General features: G+C 38.6%; 1 protein-coding gene across 1 annotated transcript; it reads right to left on the minus strand.

Annotated features, from left to right (window-relative positions):
- Window positions 1–6384: 6384 nt before the first annotated feature.
- Window positions 6385–16737, minus strand: LOC143890909 (putative carboxylesterase 11). Its single transcript, XM_077395590.1, has 2 exons — window positions 15607–16737; window positions 6385–7231 (listed from the first exon to the last, which is right to left on the minus strand). Exons 1-2 carry the CDS (start codon window positions 16503–16505, stop codon window positions 6694–6696), a joined length of 1437 nt encoding a protein of 478 aa, XP_077251705.1. The 5' UTR covers window positions 16506–16737; the 3' UTR covers window positions 6385–6693.
- Window positions 16738–18810: the final 2073 nt, after the last annotated feature.

Below are 18810 nucleotides of genomic sequence, written 5' to 3' on the forward strand. Positions count from 1 at the left end.
GTCATATTTTAGTCTCTTCTATATAAATGAAGGTCTAGAGCTCATTTAAGCTCTCAAACACATTGCCTAACCTTCATGGATCGTAAGACACACCTTAGCATCATTAAAGATCCCTAGTTACTCTCTCTACCTTATTTGTGCCCTGATCTTGATTAAACCCTTTTGAGAGTGGATTAAGATTTACTTGTAATTTTCTTTGAGAGTCTTGTAGTGAGCTTTATTTGTGTAAATCAAGCCTACAAAGAGGCTAAAGAAGTGTGCTCAATCTCCCTTCATTCAACCATTGTAAGAAGCGGGTCTACGATTCGACCCAACAAGAAAGGAGAGTCAAGCTTGCAGAGAGAGGGCCTTCGATTCAGCCCAATAAGAAAGGAGAATCAAGTGTTGTATAGAGGGTCTCTGATTATGCCCGCTAAGAGAGGTAAATCGCATTATAAGAGTGTTTATTGACCCGGCCCAGTAAGAAAGGAGGAAACAAGATTGCTTTCTCTTGAGAGAGAATTTGAAGACCTCCAATTGGTAGAAATTTCACCACTTTTGGACTTAAAATGAGAGAGTTATGGAGGTTTTAATTTTGGGTGACGTTTCTCACTCTCTATATAAAATGGACCAAAAGTCTCTCATCCCGCCGAATTTTGAAACGAGATTTCTTTCTCCTGAGCCAAACTTGAGAAGAGTGGATTAGGCCTTGGGTTTGAAGGTCGAACCACTTTAAATCTTGTGTGCAATCATCTTCTGCTTCTTGGTGCACTCTCTCTATCCCTTCTCTCTTTTACTTGTGCTTTCTTTGTGATTGAGATTATCTTGTTCTTCCGTGGTTCACTTGTATAACTTTGATTTGGGCATATACACTTTGAAAGTTAGAGAAATAATTTCTTAATCAAGCATTAACTGGGGATTTATTAATTATCATTGTTATTATCTTAAAGTTAATCAATTTGTCTTGATTAAGTATACAAATAGTAACTAGAGATTAACAAGGGACTAACTAGTCTTGAATGGTAAGTGTTGCTAATCAATCTACTATTGTTTTAGTTATTAAAAGCAACACTTGAAATCTAATTAGCAAAAGTTTTTAAAAGGTAAAATCTTAATAAGACAGCCAATTCACCCCTCTCTTGGGTTAACTATTGGGATTTCATATCTAGTTTGGAATACCAAGTTTGTTGCCTCCAGCCCCTATATATAGAGATACACTAGGGTTATTGACTGGTTAATGGACTCTGGCCCATGTAGGCCCACTACACCAGTCCATTATCTTATTGGGCTTATATTAGAACATATATGGGTTATACTATATACCCAACACCCACAACCTAATAGTTTCCATGAGAATGGTTCTTGAGAATAAATTCACCCCTTTAACATTTTTCTTTGCCTTTAAAACTTAACGAATAGCGATGGGGCTGAGGGTTTATCCATCAGAGGGGGAATATCATTTCCCTAAATTTAAAGTCTATTTGTACCACGAGTCTTCCACTGTCTCTCTAATGCATACGTCAATCCAATTCGGGCTTTTATTGGGTTTTGCTATCGACACGTGTAAAGTTTTTCAAACTATATTTAAAATGGCTGCATTCTTTCCCACCTTAACGAGTGCCCTCGTTAGCAAAACCTTTTTTTTTTAATTTATGCCTTTGAAGGGGGCAAGGGCACTTTGTCCCGTCCCTTTTTATAAAGCCATGCTGTCGTGTGAAGTTAAATTCCTAGGTTTGCGGACAGTTGGAGTATGGTCCTCACGGCTGAAGTATGGTGCTCAAGGTCCTTGGGGATATTGTTGTTGATGCATGATAGCCTATCTAAGTAGAAATTATTTTTTTTTCTTATATGCCTAAACTGATAAGGTAAACATTGAGAATAGCAGTACGTTCCATGCACGAGAGTAAAATGGTGGACCCCACTCCATACAAATGGTGGGCCCTCAAAGATGGTTGTCCTCTCTATTAAAATATTACACCCCACTCATGCTGTCTGCATGAGGTGAAAAATAAGTTCGGGGTGTGATTAATTAAATGTGTTTTTTTCCACCCATGCTCTTTAAAATTGGGAATTGGCTCCAAGATATGCTGTGGGTGGGTCCCTTGAGACATTTCGAAAATAAGAACACTCGTAGAAAAAGTAAGTCACCAGCTCAAGTACGAGATACTATCATTACCGTCTGTCTGGACAGTTAGATATCCAACCTGTAATCGAAAATCAAGGGTCTTTTAGTGATCCAATTTTTTGTGAAAATTTTTGGAGAGACTAAATGTGATTTCTGCAGAAATTTAGTACTCGAAATTAGTACTTAGACCTATTGTTTATTATTTTAATAATAAATTAGTCCTTTTAAAATTAGTTAATTGCTTATGGATTTTAGGGACATTTTGAAATTCGATCTTTACGGAATTTTAAAGATGGCCCCCTCGTGTGTTTTGGAAGTCCAATGGTGAATTATGGATATGAGAAAAATGGTTGGACAAACCATTAGAAAAAAATTAGGCCGGTGTATTTAATGATGGGCCCCGTCATACAAAAGGCATTCTTTAATGTGATTTTTCTACTAGAAAAAATGTGTTCGATAGCTATTAATTCTTTCTTTCTTTTTTGAAATGGTGATATCTATTAATTCTTAGTCAATCTAATGTAATTTCTTCTAATTGGATTAAAATTAATTATCATCGGACTTTATGATCCATGTATGCCTACCTCTATTTTGACTATATTGCAATCTATTGTTATGTTTTTTACTTTTTGTTGTACCCTATCCGCATATGAATGTATTAAGTGTTAATGACCTATTAGAATATTAAATGAACCCATAAGCTAAGGGCATAATAAATATTGCTAGTTGAGTGGACTATGTGGGTCTGTTGGAGTGTGGACCACTAAGTATTATAACTGGTAGTGGGCCCGTCCAATTATAAAAATGTTGGAAATACCCATTTAATTTATACACTTAGTATAGTAGGAGTTTCCAATGTTTAGAATGTTAGAGTAGATGCCCTAAAACCTAGTATATTTCGCATGTTAATCTATAAAAGTTTCTTTTTCATGACATTTATGGGTAATAAAAGTTACATACGTGTGATATGTTACTTGTTATTGGCACGTATTTGTCATTAGGTAGCAAATTAGGAAACCCATGCTCATGGATTAACAGATCCAATGGAGCAAGGAGATATGTGATTTCAGTTCTTTACAGACCTTAGTAGTCCTTAGTTGGGGTTGAGGTTGGATACCTCCTCCTGTACACAACTAGCATTTATCTTGCCTACATGCACAAGATGTGGAGTAACTTATCTCAATCACTTAGGTAGTGGACAGGAGACAATTGAGCTATTCTACCAGAGAGGACCCTTTACATGTCATTTGACTTGATGGGCCATATTGGTATGTTGGCGAGTCTCTCATTTTCTGTCTATCTAACTATGGTTCTTATTGGAGTCGCCAGAGGATAGTACTAGAGTATTGGACAAACCTTCGAGGTCAATAGTGATACCTGACATGAAATTTTCCGACTATTTAATAGGATAGCATCTACGGTTTTGGTCAGAGCAGTAGGCCTAGAAAAATACCTGGCCAAGTAGATTTGATAAAATGTTTATGAAAAAGATTTTCACAAAATAAGTTTTTTTTTGAAATGGTTTTAGCAAATACATTTGCAAGCCGAAACTACTTGACTGATAGGTATACCATGAGTGAGCCCAAGGGATAGTTAATGTCCACTCCTCGTAGGACTCAACTTGGTAGATGTGGACTTAGAGAAAGGACTTGCACATTTGATGTGATTAGGGGTATAATGATTTGACGGTTATCTTCAGGGTTACGTCTCGATGGAGGCCACTAACTCAATGCGATTGTATCATTAGCTACGGAGCAATAATCGCAGTGGGGCCCACTTGTGAGTTTTGCAGGATTTACCATTAAATCCCTTCTACGATCACACTCACTATTCGATTGACCTATTATAATCTATTGGATAGAGATCCCATTTTATTCAGTTGCTCACACGAACTAGTTTCGTGGCATTGGATGCATTGAAAGGATATACACAATGTATATAGTGTATATGCACTATGGGATACATTGGGAATACCAAAATGATTAAGTATTAACCATAAGGGTATTTTGGGAATAACATAAATTATATTTGAGCTTTAATCCTATTTGATAGGAATTGGATTGCATTAATTTAATTAGGAATTAAATAAAAATGCAAGAGGATTTAAATTAGATAAGTGGAACCCACATGGGACGAATTTGGGTGGGACCCATATCCACACGCCCCATGTAGTGTGCCATTATCAATTTGAAATTTAAATAATATTTGAAATATTATTGCTTGATTTGTTTTAACAAATTAAAGCAACACATGTGATGAAAATGTAATGAGAGAAAGAAGGAAATAATGTACAAAATAAAATTGGAAACAAGAGAACCACATGAGGCAACTCAAGGTTGTTTGGGCCGCAAGGCATGCTCACCTTGGATGCCCCATGTGGGTTTTCCAATTGGGTGTGTCTTGTTTCCCAATTGGAGCTTCCAATTTTGACTAGTTTCCTTCTCTAAAAACTTTGGATTGTATCAAAGGCAATTCAAAACTTTATAAATACAAGACAAAGTGATGGAGTTTTTTAGAGCCCTCCCATAATTCCATGTGCTGGAAATTGGTAGACACCCCAAATTCATTATCTTGTTCTTCTCTCTCAATTCCATCAACTAGTTTTGTCTTTTCAAGGTCAAAGACAATCATCCAACTAAGATCCATTATTCTAAACAATTATTCTCATATTATAATCTGATTTAGATCAGATTATCAAGTGAACAGAGATTTCTACGCAAGTTCCTTTGTGCAACTAAAGGAATCCATTGATTCAACTTGCGGTTTCGCGTCGATTAGATCGCCGGCTGATTTTCGAGGATTAGATCAAGCGGATGTGTTCTTCTCTACAACAGCTAAAGGTATTTGATTTATATTTGTATTTATTAAATCACCATAAATTCAATTAGTCCCCTAGGAATCCTGGGTTAGAGCAAAAAATTTGTTCTACACGGTTTACTCTTCTGCTACATGTAGCGATTTTGCTCGAGGTTTTTTCAACCTTTCTAACATAGAACTGGTGACTAATTAGTGCTCATAACTTACATTATCAATATTAGGGTTCTTTTCAGCTTGTAGACAAAGATGGGCCCCAATATGCTTTCTAAAACTGTATTCGAATTCTCCTGTGGGGAGAGCTTTGAAAATATTAACCTAGTTATTATATATCTATGTGGATCGTGTGCTAGGTTGTAGAAAATGACTGCATAGGAATGGGCCTTTGATTATGTTAATGCATGTTAATTGCAAATGTGAATCATATCATATCATTTGTGTGATTAATTTATATCTACTTTGAGAATTGCACATATGAGAACAATTGTGAGTGCAATGAGATTCACATCTGATAATTTCTAATACATTATCCAAGCCATGTAAATTGATAAGGGATTTGCTAGGGACCATTGCAGAAGGCATTTTGAGGACCGGCTTGTGCGTTTCATCCTTGTCGGCTTAACGTTCCGACGCTCAGGTTAGGAGACCTGAGCATAGGGGAAATCAACTGAAACTAGGGCCGTTCCTGTCGGGTTTCCTATTAAAGCGCCCTGAGGGACTCTCACTATCAAGGCACTACTCCTTACACTAAGCAACCTTCATTTTGGATGGTGTTTTCCGAAGGGGGAAGGGGACCCCCGAGATGCAGTCTAGACTAAGGGCCCTCCCCTTTTTGTCCAACTCGTATTGAACTTTTTTGTCCATGGAATATTGAATAGTACTGCATCTAGCGTTCGAAACTAACCATGGATACCACAAATTCTTAAGGCCCTGTTTGGATTGCAGGAAATTTTTTGAAAAATTTTGAAAGAAAAAATATTCCTAAAATTTCCTACGTTTTTTTTTACACGAATAAACATAACTTGAACAAACCCTATTCAATTTTTATTTAGACAGACCTTCAAATTATGATGATATCCCTCTAAATTAAGAGGAATGATAGATGCAAGGGCCCTCTTCACGCAAGGGCTAAAGAAAGGCCCTTGAATAGATCCTTGTCATTACGTGCAACTGAATTCAGTTTCTCAACCGACTTTTAAAATGACGTGGATCTATTCAAAGTGCCCTTCTCCGGCCCTTGCATCTATCATTCCTCCTAAATTAATCATAATAAAATAATTTCCCTCTAAATTGACGAAGGAAAAAATTCCCCTGAGAAAGTTTTTCTTGCAATCCAAACAGGGCCTAAGTATTCTTTTCGGGTTGATAATGACTAGAGCATCTGGGGTTTTTGGTATAAAGATCAACATCCTAATGCTTCTCCTGTAACAAAGGGGTCTCAGAATACATATTTAAAAATTCAAGGATGCTTGATCCACTGCAACTGATTTGATTCAATGAAATTTCTCATTCCTTTATGTACAAAAAGAACATGAGAAATGAGACGACACAACTGCCTCAAAGAAAGGGAAAATGCATCTGCCTCAACTGAGTCCTACTCTTTGTAAATCCTCATAAAGAAAGTATAAAATAAAAAGATGAAGAACACCCTGAAATCTATGAAAAAAACGATTCGCAAAGAAAAAAAAACATAAACCTTACAAGATAGCCGACTAACGGACCCTCAACTTTAAAACACATTTATACAAAAAACGCTGCTTTGGCTTTGATTCCACCTAGTAAGAAAACTCATGGCCTCGGAGCGATATATACTTCTTAACCCAGATTGCTATGTCCTCGGCACAGGCCTGAGCCTGTGGGGATTTCAGTAGAATGTCGAGTGTGGCAAATTCGTGGACAGCATCCTTATATTCAAGGACCGGGGCATCAATGTTCACCTTACGGAGCTCCTCGGAATAGGCTATGGCACGGTCCCTCATCCAATCGTGCTCTGCAACAACTGTTAGAGTTGGAGGCATGCATTTTAATGGAGGTTCCCTTCCAGGGATGAGGGGGTTGGCAGCTGGATGATCTAGACTGAACTCGTCCTCGGGCAAGAAGAGCTTCCATGAGAGTAAGCACATGGCCTTGTCATAGAAGTATGAGTTTGCGAGCTTTATTTCTGAATGTGTGGGGATGCTTCCAATGAAGAAGGGATACATGAGGACTTGAGCAACAACCTTAACTGGATCTAGAAGATTTCCGGCCTCGACTGCCTTTCGAGCCACAAAGTCTGTGATATTGGCACCACAGCTCACGCCAAGGAGAACACACCTGTTACAACATCAATCCAATAGGGCCATTGAGTTTATGTGTGATGATAGAAATATTTTCGAATTTGGAGATTGTATACAAGGAAATTATTGAAGCCTTTAACAATATGAAAAACAATGGAGCGGTTGTTTCAAATTGAATCAGGTAGCTTATAATATAGACATACCCACCATGGTTTGTTTGGTTCGGGTTTGATGACAAACAAAACAAGCAAAAGAAAAAAGGGGGTGATGATAAATTCGCACCGCCTGTCAAATAAATCGCAGCCCTTTACCGTCAAAAAGTGTTAAAGTCTGCCACATATCCTCCTCTAAAGGGGTGCAAATTATCCCACAGGGGGTGCGAATTTATCATCACCCAATAAAAATCTAGTCAGTGATAATGGGGACATTTTCAAATTCAAAATTCTGCTATGCCCTTCAATTATAAAGTGACGAGTCTCTTTATTTCCTAGTTCCTTGTTTTCTTTGAACTTATAGCCAAGATGAGCTAAACTGAGGAACATTTTATTCTTTTCTCTCGTGTTATACAATCTGGACCATTCAGCTGAACGGTCCCATTCATTGATGGGCCACATCACAGAACTCATAGAAAAGTAAAAGTAAAATGAATAGTTATCCACATTCTATGGGAAAATTCCTATGGTCGAACCTATGTCAGTTTTCTGAACAAGCAAAAAACCAAATGGTATGCACTCTACTAGCATAAATTTACATTTGCCATAGGTTTTGAGACACATACGCCCTAATATTAATCTTTTTATATGAAAATAAAACTACGTCAACATAACATTTAAGAATTCTTATTACATAACCAGTCATAATCGTAATATCATGTAAATATACTAAAATTTTCAAATTGATTAAAATATATCCCCAAACCCATGAGGGTTTTTTTTTTTGGAGGTTTGCTAAAGTAGACCTTCAAAACCTGTCAGATATAGACACTCATATCCACAGGATCAAACAATTAGGAGACAGATAAGCACTCATCCATGATTGGGTCCATGAATAGTCAAGACCTTGTAGATGTGTGCCAAATTAGAGTCACTGACAGCGAGAAGTACATAGCAAGGAAAAAATAAAAAAACATAGTTGTGGCTGCAACGGATAAACATAACAAGGAGAAATTTTACAAAGGCTATTTTGAAATGTGTTGAAGAGTATATAGGTCATTATGTATTGTTGAGGAGTATTATAGTCTTTGTACCATGTAACGCTAATTGGGCTCCTATATATACATCATATTACATGAGAACTCCCTAGTGGAGACTCTCCATCCTCTTCATCCCTCTTCTTCTTCATCCTAAACTTATCTCGATTTCTAACAAGATATCAGAGCCAATGGATCTGATCCATTGATAAAAAAACACACAAAAAGAGGAAGGATGAAAATAAGAAGGGTCCATCTCCACGCCATCTCTCTAAATCTCTGACGAAACTCTCTCTCTCTCTCTCTCTCTCTCTCTCTCTCTCTCTCTCTCTCTCTCTCTCTCTCATATCCCCTCTTGTTTTAGCGCAAAACCCCCTATTTTTCTCTCTGATTTGGGCATTGCGGATTTGTCAAACCCCGATTTCTCTCTCTCATTTCCGTAAACCCCTCCCCTCATTCCTTTCTCGCTCTCTCTCCCTTTTCAGCATCCCATACCCCTCATTCTCTTTGCCATAAACCCATTACGTGAACAATACCCTCTTCCCACTTTGTTGTAAACCCATTTTTGGGTTCTCCTCCACCACCTATTCCTCCAAATTACCCCTAATCTCCACCCAAAACCCCATATCTCAAACCCAAGTCCTAATATTCCCATACTTTCCCACTACCATCCCATTTGAGGAAAAAACCTTCTTCCCAAATCGCTTTTTGGCATCCCTAAACCCTAAATCTCCATCCCAATCACCAAATTCTTCATCCCAAACCCTAAATCCCTAAACCCTAAACCCTTTTTGTGAGTACCTAAACCCAAACCACTTTCTTGTAAATACCATTTGTAAATCCATCCATTTTTCCAAAACAAAAAAAAACAAAGAAAAAGATCCCCTCCGTATCTTCTTTTCTTTCTTTTCTCATTCGATAGCTCCCTTCCTTGTTCTTTTTGTTCTAAATCCATAAATTCACTTCTCAAAAAAAAAAAAAAAACGCACACACACAAAAAGATCCATTCTTTTCCTTATTTTCTCCATCCCTACCTTCTTTTTCTTGTTCCCTTCTTGTTCTACATCCGTAAATCTCTCTCTTTCTCAATCTTAGTCTATTATTGGGTTCTTTCTTGTTCTTTAATCCCTTTCTTTATGGTTTCAATCCTTTCTTTCTTTCTTATTGAGTCCCACCCCCATCCACTCCATCCTAAGCTTTGTTTCTCTCTATATATATTCCTTGTATTTTATGGTGTTTGCCCTGATTTCAAAGGTGCATCCCAAGTGTTTGGTCAAATGTCTAAGAGGGATGCTGTGCCTTCAAGTTCTTATTTGCATTCTTTTCGTTGCAAGTTGAAGGCCTTCGGCCTCAACTTGAGGGAGAGTGTTGAAGACCTCGTGCATTTCCAAGGATGGAGTGTTGTCATGTTCTCCTGTTGTTGTCTTTTTGTCGTCTCCAGGCTAATGTAGTCTCGCCTGAGGGGGAGTTTTATTGGCGGTTCCCTTTATGTACTTTGTGTTATTCGTTGTTTCCTTCCGCATGATGCAGTTTCATCCTTCTTGTTGTTGGTTGGTTGGTGGTTGTTCTTACTTGTCTGTCTTGTTGTCTTCTCTAGTTGATGTTATTTCGCCATTCTTCGTGTTGTTAGTTGTTTCTTCCCCATGATGTAGTTTAGTCCTCCTTGTTGGTGGCTTCTTAGCGTTATTCGTTTCGTTCATTCTATGGTTAGTCACTTCTTCGTGTTCTTGGTTGGTGCCTCTACACGCATGTGTACGTAATTCTATGCATTCATCGTGGTTTGCATTGCAATCCACTTCTCATTGTCCAACTATAAGCCCAGTCATTAGCGTTGCTTTCAGCCTTCTCTCCAAGCGATGTGGTGTCCCCATCGTTGGTTGTTGTCTCTCCAAGCCATGTGGTGCCCTCCGTCATTGGTTGGTTATCTTCCCAGGAGACGTGATGTTTGTCGTCGATGGTTGGTGTTCTCTCTAGGCGACGTGCTGTCCCCCGTCGTTGGTTGGTTGTCTCTCCAGGCGACATGGTGTCCCCCATCGTTAGTTGGTTATTTTCCCATGAGACATGCTATCTGGCGTCGTTGGTTGGTTGTCTCTCCAGGCGACGTGATGTCCCCCATGGTTGGTTAGTTATCTTCCTAGTCAACGTGATGTCCATCGTCGTTGGTTGGTTGTCTCTCTCCAGACAACGCGCTTTCAGTCGTTGTTAGTTGGTTGGTTCTTCTCACCTTTCTAGTGATTGGACTTCTTCGTCTCTTGGTGATGTGTTGCACAGCTGATGTCTGCTCGTGGTACTTTGTCGTTGTTCACCGTGCGCGCATTTGGTGCTCTTATTTGCCGGTTGGATCGTTGTTGGTTCCCTACCGAGGCGCCTACACTGCTCGTTGGTATGCGGATTTGTTCGTCGTGCTCTCATTTAGGGGGAGTCCCTGTTGTGATTGCTCTCGCCGTAGTGCTGCTTCAGGGGGAGCTGTTCTTTTTTATGGCCGTTGATCTCGCTGTTGTACCCACTGTGGTCGTTGCTATCCTTTGTTATATTTTCATTGTGTATTCACCACAGCTTGAGGGGGATTCTTGTACCAAGCTGGCTATGTGTATGGGATTACCTTTTTTTGTATGGGTATGTTTTAATTGTTGTAGTTTTCTTTGTAGCAAGCTGGAGTTCTATAGTATATACACTCCAGCTAGAGGGGAGTGTTGAAGAGTATTTTGGTCATTATATATTGTTGAGGGTATTATAGTCTTTGTACCATGTAACCCTATTTGGGCTCCTATATATGCATCATATTACATGGGAGCTCCCTAGTGGAGACTCTCCATCCCTCTTCTTCTTCCTCCTAACTTTATCTCCATTTCTAACAAAATGGAAAACCACAATAAAGATGAGATGAGAACCTAAGAACCTGACTTCATGCATAGACCTAAGTGAATAAGATTCTATCATCGACATAACACAAATGAGGAGCTAATAAAGTGGACTTATAAAAAAACACTTCCATTGAACAAGACTCTAACATCTATGCCAAAGCCCTAAATATAGCATGATAAGGTGCAAACTCAAAAAACATCAGAATAATATTTATCATCTTAAATTCACACTCTAACATCTATGCCAAAGCCCTAAACCGTCTTTAATAAACCAATTTGCACTCCAAAATATCAAACCTAACGATAAAGCTTTTGCTGAAAAGATCAACTACCATTTACCCAAGCCAATTGACGGATCTAACATTGCGAACAACCACATATTGACTTCATTGAAAACAAGAACGTAAAACTCTTCGGACGGGCTTATAAAAAAGAAACATAACTTCGCCATATATTCACACACTATCACACCCAACACTCAAGATTTTGCTGCAGAGATCCACCACCATTCACCTAATAGCAACCAATTTTTTTTTTTTTGGGAAGCACACTTCTAATAGCAACCAATTGATCCATCTAAGCCTTTGACAAACAAATTAACCCCCCTTGCACAAACGACTCTTTTCATATAACTAAGGTAGTGTTTCGTTGCAAAAAATCCCGGTAGTCGTTGGGATTTTGAAGGAATTTCATATGCCATTTCCTGTTTGGTTGCCTATATTGCATTAAAATCCCAGGGGACTCCTTGGCAAGTCTCCTAAGTAATTATTGCATATCTGTTGAGGTGGACTTCTTATCCCCTCCTTATAGCTTTCAAACCAAATTCCCCCAAAAAAGTGGAATTTTGGTTGAAAAACCTTGGCAATGTTGATCTCTCTCTCTCTCTCTCTCTCTCTCTCTCTCTCTCTCTCTATATATATATATATATATATATATATATATATATATATATATATATATGGGGATAGAGTTGCTGCGTTCGAGCACAGAAACAGGGTGGGGCCACATTTTGGGTGGGATCCAAAGCATTCATTTGATGGGCCCTTTCATGAGTAGGGTGTCCACCAAAAATCAGCTCTATTGGATCACATTAGGGTGTCCATTTGTGGGGCCAAAATTGGATAGATTTGTGGACAAACAGTATCTGTCCATTTTTGGCCCCACAAATGGACACCCATTGGTGATCCAATGGAGCTAATTTTTGGTAGGCCCCCCATCCATGATGGGGGCTTCCAAATGAATGGTTAGGATCACCCCCGCAATGTCCCCACCCCCTTTTTTTGTACTGGAGTGCAGCAAAGCTTAGCTGCGCTCGAGCGCAGCAACTCCTCTCTCTCTCTCTCTCTTTCTATATATATATATATATATATATATATATATATATAGAGAGAGAGAGAGAGAGAGAGAGAGAGAGGAAAGTGTTGGTGAGCTTAAGCGCCCCAATCACATGGGTCCCACATTTTCTATGGTGATCCAAACCATTCATTTGCAAGGCCCTATCATAGATAGGGTGTGTACCAAAAATCAGCTCCATAGGATCATCCTAACCCCTCCATTTGTGGAGGACAAAAATGGGCAGATTTGTGGACAAATAATGTCTGTCCATTTTGACCTCCACAAATGGATGGGTTAGGATGATCCTATGGAGCTGATTTTTTGTACACACTCCATCTATGTAAGGGCCTTTCAAATGAATGCTTTGGATCATCCTAACAAAGTAGGCCCCAATGTGATTGGGCGCTTAAGCTCACCATAAGTTTGGTGAGCTTAAGCTCACCATAAGTTTGGTGAGCTTAAGCTCACCAACACTTTCCTCATATATATATATATATATATATATATATATATATTTAAAATCTTACGATTTACGATTTGGATTCGTGGTTTGAACGATTCAAATCACACGAAGAATCCTTTTTCGTAAAAATCTTACGATTCAAGTACGATTCGACTTTGAATCGTGCGATCTTTACGATTCTTTTTACGATTCTGTCGTGTTTTGGATTTTGAGAACTGATTGTGATTTCAAAATGAAAATCATTTGAAAATACTTTGTTTATTGCTGACATTTCTTTGTATGATGATTATTATAGATTTGAGTATGTGCTTTATTTATTGTTGTGATAAATTATATGATGAATATAGTGTGTGCTTTGTTTAGTAATTTATTGTGCGATGAATATGGTTTGTGATTCGAATTACTAACCATGGAATTTTAAATTTAATTAAATAGTTTCAAATGGAAAATTGATAATTATTCATTTTATTCTTATTTTTTACCTTTTTAATATTTTTTCTCATTTTTATATATAAATATGAAAAAATCTTATGATTTACGATTCGAAACGTATTACGATTTAAGATTCAATTCCGATTTTCAGAACCTTGTACACACACAGATATATATATATATATATATATATATATATATATATATATATATATATATATATATGAGGAAAAGGAGTGTGCGGTCGACCGCATATAAGGTTATATGCGGTCGAGGGCCCAAACACATGGGTCCCACATTTTTGTGGTGATCAAAACCATTCATTTGCAAGGCCCCATCATAGATAGGGTGTGTACAAAAAATCAGCTCCATTGGATCATCCTAACCCCTCCAAAAGTGGAGGGCAAAAATGGGCAGATTTGTGGCAAACGATGTCTGTCCATTTTGCCCTCCACTTTTGGATGGGTTAGGATGATCCTATGGAGCTGATTTTTTGTACACACCCTATCTATGTAAGGGCCTTGCAAATAAATGCTTTGGATCATCCTAACCATGTGGCCCCACATGAGTTTTGGGCCCTCGACCGCACCTAAGCTTGGTGCGGTCGAGCGCACAATCTTATTCCTCTCTCTCTCTCTCTCTCTCTCTCTCTCTCTCTCTCTCTCTCTCTCTCTCTCTCTCTATATATATATATATATATATATATATATATATATATATATATATATATATATATATATTAGTAATGACACCCACCCCCTACTTATTCCTCTTTTCTCCGAGTCAAAGCTGAGCAACCAAACACTACTTACCGCTATTCTCGAGGTAATTCCGGGCAAATCCAATTCTTATCTCCTGCCTCTTGACTTCTTATTCCACTACTCTCCGAGTCTATGCCGCACATCCAAACATACCCTAAATGATGGCCTCCTATACCTATAACCCTCCAATAGAAGACCCTTTGAGCTTCTCCAGCTCCACAATGACATACTCTTCAAGATAAGCATAAGCAAATAGGAAGATTAAGCAAGATGGCTTTAAACAAGAGAACCATACATGGATCTTCTACTGCTACATTCTCGTCAACCAAATAAAAGATGAACAACACTTTTGAGGTTACATATATTCTTCCTGCAATGATGTCCCCACCATAGCAAAGGTAGTTTTGGACATGCATCACTAGAGACCAGAATTTCTACTATCAACATTCTATTGAAGTAAATAAAGATTAAAAGTGCAAAAATCAAATGATGAAGAAACTTAAAACAATTGCATAGCTGTATTCTACTTTCGAGTTGGTAAAAGTGTGTCATTCCACATGTTTAACAAGATTCAGGGATAAAAATAAGATATAGACTGGCCCAATTGAAGACAGCAAAGTTGAAATTGATAATAAGAGTCCAAGACAGTGAGGAAGAAGTAGAACCATTAAATCAAAGACAGTGAAGCAGAACAGGCATAAAATTTAACTTTCCTTTATTGTGTTCCATTTATCTGCATTATAGTTCTTGTATTATGAAACTTACGAATGTCCATATTGTTGTGAATTCTAACACGAGGATTACCAATTCAGGAATAACTAGTTATCTACAATCTCTTGCCATGTTTACTAATTTATAGTTCCCCATTGAAATATTTTCATCTTGTTAAGCAATGTTCTAACAAAACTACGATTTTTCACCAACTAAATGTAGAATTCCACACCAGTGTTTCAAAACGCGGCGAAAGCAAATTTATGAATAACTAGTTATCTACACTAGTCTACTCGGCACGACACGGTCGAGTACTCGGCTGACGTGGCTGAGCAGTGGATTAGCGCGGTCATAAAATGGGAGAGTCAAAGGAGTTTTGATTGACTTAGTAGAACAAAATGAGGCCAAGGCAAAAGGTAATCAGACTCGGGGGAGTCAATGATGACGCGGGGGAGTTTTGAAACTATGTTCCACAGAGCAGAGCTTTCAACGTTGAAATCACTTCTATTCTACATTATCATCCATAAATCTAACCTAAAAGTAATTTAACCAACAATCCAAAACATATAATAACATAACATAAAGACATAAGAACAAACCAGGCCATGAAATTAAAGACTAAAAAATAGTGTTTATATCAAAAAAAAAAATGCAAACCTTGAAGGATCTCCATGAGCAGCCAACCAAGGCTCAACCATCGAAGCCCCAAACGTATCAACAATATGCCGATGCACATCCGATCTCCTCACATCCGTTCCTCCCCCACGCGCATTCCCAAGCGATTTACTACACTCCGCCAAATTCGCCTGTTTCCCCAACCAATTCAAAACCTTCAAACCATCCTCAAACGCCGCCGGATACCTATTCTCCGGCGCGAGCCTATACCCGACCGCAATAACAATCACATCACACAATTTCGCAATCCGTCTACAGAAGAAATCATTCGCCATCGAATCATTACTCCCTGCCACAAACCCACCACCATGAAACTGCAAAAGCACCGGCAATTTCCGGCAAGTCTGGTGGTGATTCTCAAGATCCGGCGAATACCCACGATAATTCCCCTGTTCCTGCTTCAAATTCCCATTTTCTACCTCTCTCCCATAGCTACTCCGGCGATAATTCCTCCCAGCTAAATCTACGGTTTTCGCCCCATTCGTGCTAGCTAGGTCTAGGGTTTTTGCGGGATTCGTCGTGGAGGTACCGAGACTGTTACGGCGAGAGACATTGGGGGAATTGGAAGATCTGGGATTGAGATCTGGGGAATGAGATGAAACCCTAGGTCGAATTCTAGGGTCTTGATGGGGATCAGAGGAGAGACAAGATTCAGGGAGGAAAATTCGGACGGAGAGAGAGGTGAAGGGATCGATGTGAATGTCTTTCGTTGCAACTCCATCTGAGAACGAAGGATTGGCGGCGGCCACGGATTCTTCAGGGCGAGATGTAACACCAAAAGGGTTTTTCTCTTCGAATTGGGTTTGAATTCTGTTTTGCAGACGATGTTTTAGAAGTAATTTGAAGAATACGCTGTACAATTTTACAGCAACTGAAGGCATTTCTCTCTCTTTCTCCCTCTCTTCTTCTTCTTCTTCTTCTTCTTCTTCTTAGGGTTAGGGTTTTGTTCTTCTTTGAAATTAGGGGTTTTTTATTAGGGTATTGTTTGTAGAGTTTGATGGGGATTTGGATTCTGTCATGAGGGGGTAAAGGAGGAGGAAAATTAGGGACTGATTCAATTCAATTGCGTGTGGGAATTGAAAGAAAGTGAATCTAGAAACACGGGAATTTTAATTAAGAGTTGAGGTGTTTTTCTTTTCTTTCTTACCTTTTTCTTTTCTAATTTTTTGAGGAATGATAGATGCAAGGACCCTCTTTATGAAAGGCCTCACAAGGGCCCTCAAATAGATCACATCATTTTTAAAGTCCGTTGAGAAATTTGAATTGGGTTACACTTGATGACGTGGATCTATTCAAGAGCCCTTCTCCAATCCTTGCATAACGAAGGCCCTTGCATATATCATTCCTCTTCATTTTTTTTGTCTGAACCGTGTCGGTGGTCACTGGTCAGGGTGGTTGATGCTAGAATGCGCATATGGGCGGGATGCGCATAAAATATCTTTTTTGGACAGGATTTAAATCAAGGACAGGTGGTAGAGTACGGAGGGTGAGGTGTACGCACATGTTTGACATCTTTTTTGAGGAATGCTAGACTGAAGATCGACCTTACAAAAATTTGGTGAAAGTGCGCCCCAAATGGTTGAATACAACCGAAGTGCATTCAATGCTTGTTCACTTTTACATCTATTAAATGAACTTCAGTTACGTGCAACCAATGAGGCCCTTTCTAAGTTTTTTGCAAGGGCGCTCTTCAGACAATGACTATCACAAAGTTTGATTAAAAATTGCCCCCTTAGAACTCCCCAGTTCGCCCCCAATTTGACCTTTCAACCGGTTTACTCTCTCACAAACCTTCCCTATCTATCTCTTAACATGAACCCTTTGTGGGCCAACAGCTTAGGTGTCGATCTTTGAATAAGGTAGCCCACCATATAATTTCTCTTAAAAAAGAACATTGTATGAATATCATAATATGATGCACGTTTTTTTTTTTTTTTTCTAAATTCAATTAGGCCCACTTTGTTCAAAGATCCAAAACCCTTCATTTGTTGAGGTATAAATAGTCATAAATAGGCCTCGCCTCAGAAAGTCAAATGTCATCTCCTTATGATTATCCTAACTCTTCATTAATAGGGATTTCCTAGGGACTATAGCAGATTTTGAGACAGAGAACAATTGCATAGGCTCTCTTTGTAACAGAATCTGTCTTATTGATTTAGGGAGATGATTTTTTCATCCCCATATAGGATTATGCGCCCCCCCTTTTAAAGTGAATTATGGCAGACATTAAAAGTGGGGCGCATAATCTTACTGGGGGTGAAAAAATCAGCTCCCTTCATTTAATTCATCTGTGGTGGCTGCTCTCACATGCAACAGCTAGCAGCCAAATGCCTTTTTGTGATGGTCCCTAGCAAATCTTTATTGGAGAATTAGGATCTTCCAATAAAGATGATTTTTAGAGCACATTTTACTTCATAGTTCTAAATTTCGGCCAAAATATTTCTGTTTCGGATAAGACCGAAACAAAATTTCATTTTTTTATAGGATTTAGCCGAATTTTGGTGAAATTTTGTTTTCACGCTTAGATAAAAGTTTTCCACTGAAATTTTATAGATGTCCACCAAAATTTAAAGATTTTCATCAAAATTTCCACCGAAATTGTCAATATGATTTCATTTTACTTTCCTTTCCACCGAAATTTAGAACAATAATGGAAAAAAGCTATTAGGGAGGCTTAGAAAGGAAGATGAATTAAACTTGCACCAATAAAATCTCATTTGTAAAGCATTAGGTACCTAATCAATATGCTAAAAGCCATAGAATCGATGGAACGTGTTGAGCTTGACCCTTTAAATTTGTCCCATACCAGACTGGGTACCTAGTCTAATACCCAAGGCAGGCCACCACTTAGAACCATAATGTTTTACCTCGCTTCCACATCCACCATCTCTGGCAACCCACTCTGTAGTGGCTTTTACAATGGCCTTTTCTAAGTAGCATTTTCCACGGATCACCCCTTCGTGATGACTTTACTATCATCTTTTTGTCAGGTAGCCCTTTTCAGGTAGGCATCTCCGCATGTCACATTTTTGTGACCCAAAGACATGACATGGTAGTTGCTCTGATACTAAATATTAGGTACCTCATCAATAAACGAAAAAACCCCAGAATTGATGGAAGGCATTAGGCAAGAGCCGCAAGTCGCTTTTAACATGTCCCATACCAGACTGTGAATCACCTAAACCT

Source organism: Tasmannia lanceolata, unplaced genomic scaffold (genome assembly GCF_043159265.1).
Source record: "Tasmannia lanceolata isolate RefF3 unplaced genomic scaffold, GAP_Taslan_0.1 ptg000013l, whole genome shotgun sequence".
Lineage (NCBI taxonomy): Eukaryota > Viridiplantae > Streptophyta > Magnoliopsida > Canellales > Winteraceae > Tasmannia > Tasmannia lanceolata.